The sequence below is a fragment of the Bufo bufo genome, chromosome 5 (assembly GCF_905171765.1).
Source record: "Bufo bufo chromosome 5, aBufBuf1.1, whole genome shotgun sequence".
In the NCBI taxonomy this organism is placed as follows: domain Eukaryota; kingdom Metazoa; phylum Chordata; class Amphibia; order Anura; family Bufonidae; genus Bufo; species Bufo bufo.
Window position 1 is genome coordinate 517,751,343 of NC_053393.1, and position 12,018 is coordinate 517,763,360.

Consider the following 12,018-nt stretch of genomic DNA (forward strand, 5'->3'; position numbering starts at 1 on the left):
TGGAATACATTGAGTCCAGACCTTGTATATAGTTGAACAGTAGCTTTACTTGCCTTTCTGCTGAACTTTACTTTCTGTAGTCGGACTCTGTCTCTTTATCTTTATCCTTAGCTTTATCTTGATCTTTATCTTTATCCAGGGAACTACACTTCCTGGCTTCTGAGGCTTGTAACTTGGGCCTCCAGGTCTAACAGAACTGAAGGTGTTCTGCAGACCCAGGCAGGGTTCTCCCAACGGGGCGAGCTCCCTTCTTCCTTCCCCTTAGAAGGGGGTATTACCAACTCTGCACACAATTTCTCCCCAAGAAGGGGAAGGCTAGACTGCCTTCACTAACTAAGCCTTCACTAACTAATCTCCTCCCTCTCTAGAGAGGTCTGGAATGGACAAAAAGGTTTCATTCCAAATAAACTAGCTCTGCCAACACTGCCGCCTTCTGCTGGTGAACCAGGCACATTACATATAACATAACAGTTTCATGGAATAAATACAAATTTTTTGAAGGACATAGGAATAGGTGCATAAGATGACATTGGGTCCACCGTAGGAGATAGTAGGGGGAGCAAAGAGGTGGTAATACCACTCTGGGGTATTACATTAGTACTGCAGTGTATTATAGAAGTGGTCAAGCGATTGCATATTAAATTACCCTTGGGAGACTAAAAAAAAAGCATAACAAATGTTAGTACAATTTTTAAATGTTTAGAAGGTAGAAAAAAAATAACAACAGTAAAAAATAAACATAACTGGTATTGCCATGTCTTTACATTTCTGAACCATTACAATCATTTATCCTGCATGATGAATGTGGTTAAAGAGGACCTTTCATCACAATAAAAAATCTAAACTAAGCATACAGACATGGAGAGCGGCGCCCAGGGATCTCCCTGCACTTACTATTATCCCTGAGAGTTTTTTTTCTCCCAGGCTATGAGCTGAGCGCTGCGATTGGCCAGCACTCCAGCCTGGGAGAAGGAGACGCCCAGGAGAACAAGAACAGGCTCCTCCCGGTTGAGCCGAAAATCTGAAGATACCGGAGCCTACACCGGGAGAACGGAGCGGCGCCCAGGGATAATAGTAAGTGCAGGGAGATCCCTGGGCACCGCTCTACATGTCTGTATACTTAGTTTAGATTTTTTATTGTGATGAAAGGTCCGCTTTAAAAAAAAAAAAAAATCACAATGCTAGAATTGCTAGGATTTTGTAGTGTAATAAAAAGAAGTGAACAAGACGTCATATGTACCCCAAAATAGTACCAATAAAAACTAAAGCTCAAACAAATTAAAGCAGAAATAAGTCACTCGGCTCCTACCTAAAAATGTTATGAGTCTCAGAATATGGCAACATACAAAACATTTTTTCTAAAGTATTTTTTATTTTGTAAAAGTATTAAAACATTACAAAAACCACATAAATTTGGTATCGCTATAATTGTGCTGACCTGCAGAATAAAGCTGACATGTCACGTTTAGGGCTCATGCACATGAACATTGTTTGGTTCCGCATCCGAGCCGCATTTTTTGTATCTTGGGTGCGGACCCATTCACTTTATTGGGGCCACAAAAGATGCGGACAGCACTCCATGTCCTGTCCGCACCCATTGCTCCATTCCGTGGGGCTGCGATAAAAATAGAACATCTCCTAATAGGAATTTCTATTATAGATGACCCGTTCCGTAAATTGCGGAACGAACATGGGCGGCATCCGTGTTTTTCATATCCGCAATTTGCGGTCGTGTGCACGAGCCCTTACAGTGAACACTGTAAAAACAAAACCCAAAAAACAATTGCAGAATTAAATTTTATTCCCATTCCATCCCACAAATAATCTTTTAAAAGTTTCTCAATTATAGGGTACATATGTACAAGTCATCCCGCATAAAATAAACCCTGATATCGCTATGTCAAAATAAAAAATAAAAAAATGATGGTACTTGGAAAGCGGTGGTAACAAAAAAATTTAATTGGCTGCAGCGGGAGGGGGATAAAAGCGATTAGAAATTTTATAGCAATATCCAGATATGGCTCCTAACCTTGACTTGTGTGTGTCCTTCAAGTAGACTTTGGAACGTGTTTGGTAGAAGGATCATAGAGACCACAGATGTAATGAAAAGGAGAAGCACAAAAATGAGCCTAATAAATAACTAAATACTAGAGCAAAAAGACCATCCTGTTCCTGAGTGAGGAAATGACGACCATCAGTATTTAATTTCAGCTTTTTGGTTTGCATATGTTTCATCGGCGGAGGTCCAACTAATTTATGCCCCCTGATCACAGCAGTCGGCCCCCTCTGTGGTTGCGTTCCCTCCCCTCGTTAGTTCACCCGATTCCCGTTGGCACAGAGACATCCACTTGCATGTCACATGAATGATTTTGTCTTGCAGGATGTGGCTCAAACTTCACAAAACCGAGCGGCCGAATCGTTTCTTCAAATTATCCAAACAAATACGAGAACAACCTGAACTGCAATTATACCATCCAGGCGGATGACGACATGTTCATAGTCCTCACCTTCCTCACCTTTGAACTTGAGTGTGAGTATCGGAATATCATGACCATGGAGATTTATCAAAACCGGTGTAAAGCAGAACTGGCTTAGTTGCCCATAGCGACCAATCAGATTCCTCCTTTCATTTTTCAGAGTTCCTATAGAATATGAAAGGTGGAATCTGATTGGTTGATATGGGCAGAAAAGCCAGTTCTCCTTTACAAAATCTTCCCCTTTAGTTTGCACCTCTAGATGGAGATGTTTAAAAGCTGTATTATTGGTTCTCCTCCACAGGGACATGGAACAGTTCTGATTATAACATGAGAGTCGAGAAATGGCCATTTAATCCATCCCCTAATACAGGCTGGAAAGACATTTACCATAATAACCCATTTATGGCAGTTATAAAACGTTCACATTTTTGCTCAAGCCACATTTGACATAAAAATGATTATTTTTTTCTGTTTTGTGAATTTTTAAAACTATAAGAGGATGGAGTGTAGCTGAAGGGGGCATGACCTTTTAGGCGCCTCTTAAAGGGGTTCTCCAGGAATTAATAAAATGAAAATACTTAAATATTACTTTATTATAAATATATTCCCAAATACCTTTCATTAGTTATAATGGCTCGTTTTGTCTGGGGAGCGACCATTAGGAGAAATAAAATGGCTGCCGTCCTATTAGTGCACACAAAATGTGTCCTAATCACACAGGAGGACAAGTTACTTCACAACACTGAGGTAAAGAGCTGCCTCATCCTCCTCTCTGCTCTGCTTGTCAGGGATTATGATCCTAAATACAAATGATAAGATCTTCAGCTAAATCTCTGTAGGAATGGAGTCCATGGGGGGGGGGGGGAGGAGGATGGGGATGTAGTAATGAGCAGCAGCTCTTGTATGCAGTCTCCATTACCACAGCCGTCTCTGTACTTCATGTCTCCTCTTGAACCCCATTCCTACAGAGATTCAGCTGAAGATTGTATCATCTGTATTCAGGATCATATTCCATGACAAGCAGAGCAGAGAGGAGGATGAGGCAGCTCTTTAGCTCAGTGTTGTGAAGTAACTTGTCCTCCTGTGTGATTAGGACAGGTTCTGTATGTACTAATAGGACAGCGGCCATTTTATTTCTCCTAATGATTGCTCCCGAGACAAAACAATTGCTACTGGTCTGGACTCTCTGAATGACCATGAACAAGCCAAGCCCATCCCTTCCTGGTTACTATCTCTAGGGAAAGGGATTTAACCATGCACATCAACCTTCAGGTAAACTGAAGCAATAAAAGAACAATTCTGTCATGAATAAAGACTATAACAAATCAGTACAGTCATTTAACCCCTCCACAAAGAAAAATCGAATCCAGCTTCGGGAAGCTGGATTAGATTTTTCTTTGTGGAAGGCTACATGGTCATTGTCCGGGACCTTTTTCCGTGCTTCCAAGAGAAAGCTCACAGGTGAGAGCTGCAACCCTTTAACATCCATCCACTGGGTCACTACAGATTTACTGCAGAAATCTGAGCTGACCCTTATATTTAAGCCATAGATTTGCAGTTTGTGATGCCCCTGACCTGACTGCTGATTAGCCCCACTGGAAACAATGGTACATGGATTTGATGCAGGTTTCACATGGATTTCAGCAAGGAGTATATGCATATTTGGACATATACTTATAGCATCAATACAGTGGCAAACTGTACCCAGAGTACGGTACTTTGCTTACGTGGTGCAAGTGTCCACATAGTGCTAAACCGTGACCACGTAGCACTACATAGTGTCCCAGAGAGCTGCGTAATTAGAGCAAAGGTCGTTTACTTCAATAGTCCTCCTAGATATTTGTGATGACAACTGACAAGACTCTACAGCAGTGGGGTTTTCCATCATCAGGTCTCAGGGGGGCCCATAATCAGAACAGAGGTTCTCCAGGCCAGACAACATCTCTGTATTATGGAGTTAATTGTACCATCTTTTCTTTACAGACAATGTATTATGTAACAGGGACAGAGTGAAAATATTCAGCGGAGTCTCAACTTCAGGAAGCCCCCTGGCGACCTTCTGTGGTGACACCATACCTGCACCCGTCAGCAGTAGAGGAACTATGTCAATTAATTTCTATACAGACTCTAACGTAGCCATGCATGGATTTATGGCTACCTACAGGCTATACTGTAAGTAACTCCCGTCAATGTATGGCCAACCATCATCTCTGGAGCTTTTACCCAAAATAAAAACTGAATTAAAGAAGCCCTCTAGGTTGCCCCTAGGCTAAAATGCCTCATTATATGTGCGGCCCATCTTTTTCTCCCTGGTGTACTTTATAATCATTCTACCCTTACTATAATGGAAATCCTCTCTCCATGCACTGATGTTATGGCGAGCCTGTGATAGACTTGTGTTTATACACAGCAGCCAATGAGAGGAGAAAGAGCTAGAGGGGGAGGGAAAGATGAGTATCCTGAACCAATGACGAGGCAGGGGGCGTATCTCAGACTACCTCATACAAACTGTAGACACTGTAGTCAAACTGTAGTCACAGATCTAAGCTCTGCAACCAAGGAGCACACACCGAGGAAAATAAACTGCAGGTAGTCATCCTCTATAGGTACATGGCATATTGTGCCCAACCTAAATTTTATTAAATAAAACACACCATATAAATAAAGAATACACTGACTAGAGAGTGGAGGTAAACGGAACTGATTTATTAAATAAAGTACCAAATTTAAACTTTTAAGAGCCCAGTCATAAACTCAGACTCCAATAATAAATAAATATATATAACTAAAACTCAGAGTCCATCCCATCACGGGACGACTATCATTACTTCACCCAAACATCAATCACATCCCCAAAACTTACCATAGATAAGGGGCGGGCGGGAGGGGCACACAGGATCCGGCTCCACAGGCAGGTTCAAGTCCAAGACAAGCCCAGCCTGCGGAGCACGGCTAATTATAGCCCCTTCTGCATACGCTTAAGCCAATCAGCGGCAATCTCCAGGGCTCCGCTAACCTTCCTTACAACCCTGGGCCATCATAGGCTAAAATTCCCACCAATTGCAGGGTGTTCACTGGGCAGAAATACTCCTCTGCCCAGTGATCCCACAAAAGCGGGAAACCCTTTTCCCGCCAAAAATGCCTAACAATAACCCATCTATCACCAGGCAGACAATTACCACAGGTCAAATAACCATAGGCAAATGCCAGTATGGCCATGCCTCCCCCTCCATAATGTCCGGGGGCCCCTCAGTACTACTAACCCGTACGAATCATTCATTTTTGAGGTCATAATATACTTGTTGTGTGTTGTGGATACAATGAATAATCTGTACTGAATTTCAGCTTGTGGAGGAACATTTAACAGAACTTCTGGCACCATAAGGAGCCCAACTCATTCATTCACCAACTACCACAACAACATGAACTGCACCTATCTCCTCACCGCAGAAGAGAACAAGATCATAGAACTTAAGTAAGATGAGAATTTTTTGCATTTATTTATTTATTCTTGACAATTACAAAATCTCCTTGAATAGTTTTTACCTTTAAAGTCCCCCCACCCCCCAATTCCTCTGCCTCCGCTTTAAAGGGTTATTCCACTTTTTTGATCCTTTTTGGGTCCCCCAGTTCTGGACCTGTGGAGGAAGGCATACTTACTGGTTCTGGCTCCTTCAGTCCACCTCTTTCTTTCCTGTACTCCAGTCTCCTCATGTAAACTTCCGGTGGGGATAGGGTCATGTGCACCAACGCAGTGGTGATGTTTCTCTCAAGTTGCATGTGACCACAGTGACCCAGGTCCATTCTGGAAGTTTACGTACAGGGGACAACAGTGGTGGACAGAAGGAGCTGGAACCAAGTGGCGGAGAGCAGGTAAGTATGCTTCTCTCCACAAGTCCACAAGTCTCCACAAGTGGTGGGAGCCAAAAAGTCTAAAAAGAAAGTTCAAATAACCCTTTAAAGACAAACACATTTTATTATTTTTTCACATGGGTGAGTCAACAATTATCCGTTCTCTGGCTGTAGAATTTATTTTAATCAACTCTCAGAAAAGACAAATACATAATTTTTCGGCATAATCGCCTCAGTCAATGCTGTGCTGGTTTGAATGTGTTACGGCAATTCATTTGTGACTGCGTTGTGAGGAACAACGGCCACCCGACTTGTGATTTGCATGAAAGAAGTGCAACGTGCAGTGATTTGTTTTTTTTTTGATCTGAGGCTGTGTCTGGTGCCAATACTTTGTGCAGAGTATGAAGAAATGGTTTTGTCGCGAACAAGTATGTATGAATAGATAGAGAATTTCAAGGAATGTCACACAAGTGTCAGCCATGAAGAAGAAGCCAAACGCCCGTCCACGTCCACGACTGATGACAACATTGAGCGTACACAAACTGATTCTGTTGTATAGACGAGTGACAGTGGATTATGTCGAGGACGAAGATTCACGTCCGATGAAGAGGTGAAGACAGTGATGCATTTGTGGCTCACAGCTCAGCCTAAAACATTTTTAATGAAGGGATACAAACGCTTGTTGACAGATGGAAAAAGTATATTGAAAAGCAAGGACATTATGTAAAAAAATGATATATTTGTATTTTCTGAAAGTTGATTAAAATAAATTCTACGGCCAGAGTGCCAATAATTTTTGACTCACCCTCGTATTTTGGGGGCTTCAGATTGTTAGAAAACTCCTTTAACCATATATATTCTTATATTACAGATGTAAAATAATATAATGCTTGTTTACAGATTCAATGAGTTTGATGTAGAGGGGTCGGGTTCCTGTACATATGACCACGTTTCGGTCTACGATGGATCAGACATCTATGCCAAACGTTTTGGCAAGTTCTGTGGGAAAGTTCTGCCTCCGGTTATAAGAAGCTCGAGCAATCGTCTGTTCCTGGTCTTTTATACTGACAGTCATGTTAGTGCTGGTGGCTGGAGAGCCTCCTATAGACAGACATTAGGTATGTTAAGTATCGCATAAGAGATAGAGAAATGTGTGGTTTGAAGCCGGCGAGGCCTTCTTGTCTGTTTTGTACTCCCAGCTCATTGCCAATATGGCCTTAATCACAAGACAATGCCGCTTCCTCTATTAAACCCAGTGATGAAGCGACAGATCACAAGGTCCTATAGCTGCCCACGTTAGATGAGACATCAGGATGACCCTCAGATTCATTTGTGACTGCTTGAATGACACATTGCATAAAATGACTTACAAAATATCTATAGAAGGTAGAAGAAACACTAATAAACAAGACAGTAATAAAATAATCAGACCGTACTCATAGCTTACCCTGACTACTAAGGCCTCCTGCACACGACCGTTGTGTGCACCCGTGGCCGTTGTGCCGTTTTCCGTTTTTTTTCACGGACCCATTGACTTTCAATGGGTCCGTGTAAAAAACGGAAAATGCACCGTTTTGCAGCCGCATCCGAGATCCGTGTTTCCTGGCCGTGAAAAAAATAAGACCTGTCCTATTTTTTTCACGGCCAACGGTTCACGGACCCATTCAAGTCAATGGGTCCGTGAAAGAACACGGATGCACACAAGATTGGCATCCGTGTCCGTGATCCGTGGCCGTAGGTTAGTTTTTATACAGACGGATCCGAAGATCCGTCTGCATAAAAGCTTTTTCAAAGCTGAGTTTTCACTTTGTGAAAACTCAGAACCGACAGTATATTCTAACACAGAAGCGTTCCCATGGTGATGGGGACGCTTCTAGTTAGAATACACTACAAACTGTGTACAAGACTGCCCCCTGCTGCCTGGCAGCACCCGATCTCTTACAGGGGGCCGTGATCAGCACAATTAACCCCTTCAGGTGCGGCACCTGAAGGGGTTAATTGTGCTGATCACGGCCTGTAAGAGATCAGGGCTGCCAGGCAGCAGGGGGCAGACCCTCCCCCCCTCCCCAGTTTGAATATTATTGGTGGCCAGTGCGGCCCCCCCCTCTATTGTAATAATAGGTTGGTGGCCAGTGCGGCCCCCCCCCCCTCTCTCTATTGTAATAATTCGTTGGTGGCACAGTGTGCACCCCCCCCCTCCCTCCCTCTATTGTAATAATTCGTTGGTGGCACAGTGTGCGCCCCCCCCCTCCCTCCCTCTATTGTAATAATTCGTTGGTGGCACAGTGTGCGCCCCCCCCTCCCTCCCTCTATTGTAATAATTCGTTGGTGGCACAGTGTGCGCCCCCCCCCTCCCTCCCTCTATTGTAATAATTCGTTGGTGGCACAGTGTGCGCCCCTCCCTCCCTCTATTGTAATAATTCGTTGGTGGCACAGTGTGCGCCCCCCATCGGCCCCCCTCCCTCTATAGCATTATCAACATTGGTGGCCAGTGTGCGGCCTCCCATCTCCCCCCCCCCCATCATTGGTGGCAGCGGAGTTCCGATCAGAGTCCCAGTTTAATAGCTGGGGCTCCGATCGGTAACCATGGCAACCAGGACGCTACTACAGTCCTGGTTGCCATGGTTACTTAGCAATAGTACAATAGTAGAAGATTCATACTTACCTGCTGCTGCGATGTTCGTGTCCGGCCGGGAGCTGCCTCCACCTACTGTTAAGTGACAGGTCTGTGCGGCGCATTGCTAAATGAACCATCACTTACCAGTAGGAGGAGCTCCCGGCCGGACACGAACATCGCAGCTCCCAGGTAAGTATGAATCTTTTACTATTGTACTATTGCTAGTAACCCGCTGCCACCAATGATCGGGGGGGGGGGGGGGGGTAGATGGGAGGCCGCACACTGGCCACCAATGTTGTTAATGCTATAGAGGGAGGGGGGGGCCAATGGGGGGCGCACACTGTGCCACCAACGATTTATTACAATAGAGGGAGGAAGGGGGGGGGGGGGCGCACACTGTGCCACCAACAAATTATTACAATAGAGGGAGGAAGTGGGGGGGGGGGGGAGCACACTGTGCCACCAACAAATTATTACAATAGAGGGAGGAAGGGGGGGTGCCGCACTGGCCACCAATGATATTCAAACTGGGGGGGGGGTCTGCCCCCTGCTGCCTGGCAGCCCTGATCTCAGGGGGCAGTCATGTACACAGTTTGTAGTATATTCTAACTAGAAGCGTCCCAATCACCATGGGAACGCCTCTGTGTTAGAATATACTGTCGGAAATGAGGTTTCACGATCTAACTCATATCCGACAGTATATTCTAACATAGAGGCGTTCCCATGGTGATGGGGACGCTTCAAGTTAAAATATACCATCGGATTGGAGAAAACTCCGATCCGATGGTATAAAAGGGACTCCAGACTTTACATTGAAAGTCAATGGGGACGGATCTGTTTGAAATGGCACCATATTGTGTCAACGTCAAACGGATCCGTCCCCATTGACTTGCATTGTAATTCAGGACGGATCCGTTTGGCTCCGCACGGCCAGGCGGACACCAAAAAGACTTTTTTTTCATGTCCGTGGATCCTCCAAAAATCAAGGAAGACCCACGGACGAAAAAACGGTCACGGATCACGGGAAAACGGGACCCGTTTTTGCGGACCGCAAAAAAATACGTTCGTGTGCAGGAGGCCTAATACGTATGTTATAAATCAAAGGGGTTTTAAAGGTTTAGAAAAACATGACTTCTTCCTTACAGTGCCAAACCTAGCCATGGGCTTTGTCTGGTATTGCAGCTCAGCTCCATTGAAGGGAATGAGGATGAGCTGCAGTACCACGTACAACCTGTAGACAAGTGTGGCACACTTTCTGGAAGAATGCACCCATATTATCCTAATTTTGTACAACCGCTTAAATAAAGGCAACCCCTGTGCATTTGCTCAATAAGATTATATGGTTCTCTGCAGCACAGGACCCCAGTTTATGAGCCAGACTCCCGTTCTGGAGGACTTCAGGCATCCATATATTACACGAACAACCATTCATTTCCCCCCCCCTGCCATGTCAGATGTTTCTGTCACCCCCATAGACATTAAATGGAGTCTCACTGTCCCCAAATACCACCATTTATCAAAAGTGTCTTATTCTAGAGTTACTAGCTTACCATTGCACCCAGTGGCAAATCTGTTTCGATTTTCAGTTTCTGTTAGTTACGTCCTCTATGGAGCCTGGTCATGTAGGACATAGGAAAGGGTGTATGGTTAGTGTCACATGATCTGCTGATGTCAGGACACATCTCACTGCCCAGGTATGATGGAACAGCAGTCACATGACCTACCAGGAATTAGGATTCAAGCATGGGAGATAAGAGAAAACTGCAAATGAGGTTAATTTAATAAAAAAAAAAAAAAAAACAATCCAAAGAGGAATGGGAGGTAGAGTAATAGATAAAAAATAAACGTAAGAGTGAAAAATAGTATATGGCAAAACCCCTTTAATAATTGGTGGGGGTCCCTGCGACTAGACATTTATCACCCTATTCTGTGGTTATGAGATACGGTAAATGCCCATTATGGAAAAACAACCCTTTAAGGCTCCATTCACACGTCCGCAAAATGGGTCCGCATCCTTTCCACAATTTTGCGGAATGGGTGCGGACCCATTCATTCTCTATGGGGACAGAATGGATGCGGACAGCACACAGTGTGCTGTCTGCAGCCACAATTGCGTAGCGCGGCCCCGATTTTAGGTCCGCAGCTCCGCAAAAAGATAGAGCATGTCCTATTCTTGTCCGCAGCTTGCGGACAAGAATAGGCATTTCTATGGGGGTGACGGGCTGGTGTGTTGCGGACCCGCAATTTGCGGGTCCGCAACACACCACGGACGTGTGAATGTAGCCTAAGGCCTCTTTCACACGACCGTTTTTTTCCCCCCGTTTACGGGCCGTTTTTTGCGTTCCGTATACGGTCCGTATACGGAACCATTGATTTCAATGGTTCCGCCAAAAAAACGGAATGTACTCCGTATGCATTCCGTTTCCGTTTTTTCCATTTTTCCGTTCCGTTAAAAGATAGAACATGTCCTATTATTGCCCGCAAATCACGTTCCATGGCTCCATTCAAGTCAATGGGTCCGCAAAAAAAACTGAACACATACGGAAATGCATCCGTATGTCTTCTGTATCTGTTCCGTTTTTTGCGGAACCATCTATTGAAAATGTTATGCCCAGCCCAATTTTTTCTATGAAATTACTGTATACTGTATATGCCATACGGAAAAACAGAACAACGGATCCGTTTAAAACGGACAGCAAAACACTGAAAAAGCCATACGGTCGTGTGAAAGAGGCCTAAGATGTAGATATATATATAAATATATATATATATTCCCTTGTGAGATCCTTATTCCAGGAAACCTGCCAGAATCAAGAACACTGCTTTCAAAGAACTTCAGTGTGCCTATACAGCAGAGTGATCTGCAAAGCCACAGCTTTACAGACCCTGCTGCAGGTGAGGGACTACAGCTCAGACACCATCCCCTAGAACACTGCCAGGCCAGTCTACCTCCACGCCTGTAACACATCCTGAACACCTATATCCACAAGTGACACTTAACTGTCACCTAACCTGCAACCATGCCTCCTCACCTGGTTAGCGAAACTTCACTATGTACCTACCACTGCTGGA

At 44.4% G+C, this 12,018-nt stretch overlaps 1 protein-coding gene across 1 annotated transcript in view; it reads left to right on the forward strand.

Moving 5' to 3' along the window:
- The window catches only part of CUBN (cubilin), a 236,538-nt gene that overhangs the window by 195,343 nt on the left and 29,177 nt on the right, over nt 1–12,018 (forward strand). The window contains exons 56-59 of the mRNA XM_040434511.1: nt 2,381–2,530; nt 4,461–4,649; nt 5,823–5,952; nt 7,230–7,447. Of these exons, the coding sequence (XP_040290445.1) occupies nt 2,381–2,530; nt 4,461–4,649; nt 5,823–5,952; nt 7,230–7,447 (687 nt within the window). The remainder of the gene's footprint in view (nt 1–2,380; nt 2,531–4,460; nt 4,650–5,822; nt 5,953–7,229; nt 7,448–12,018) is intronic.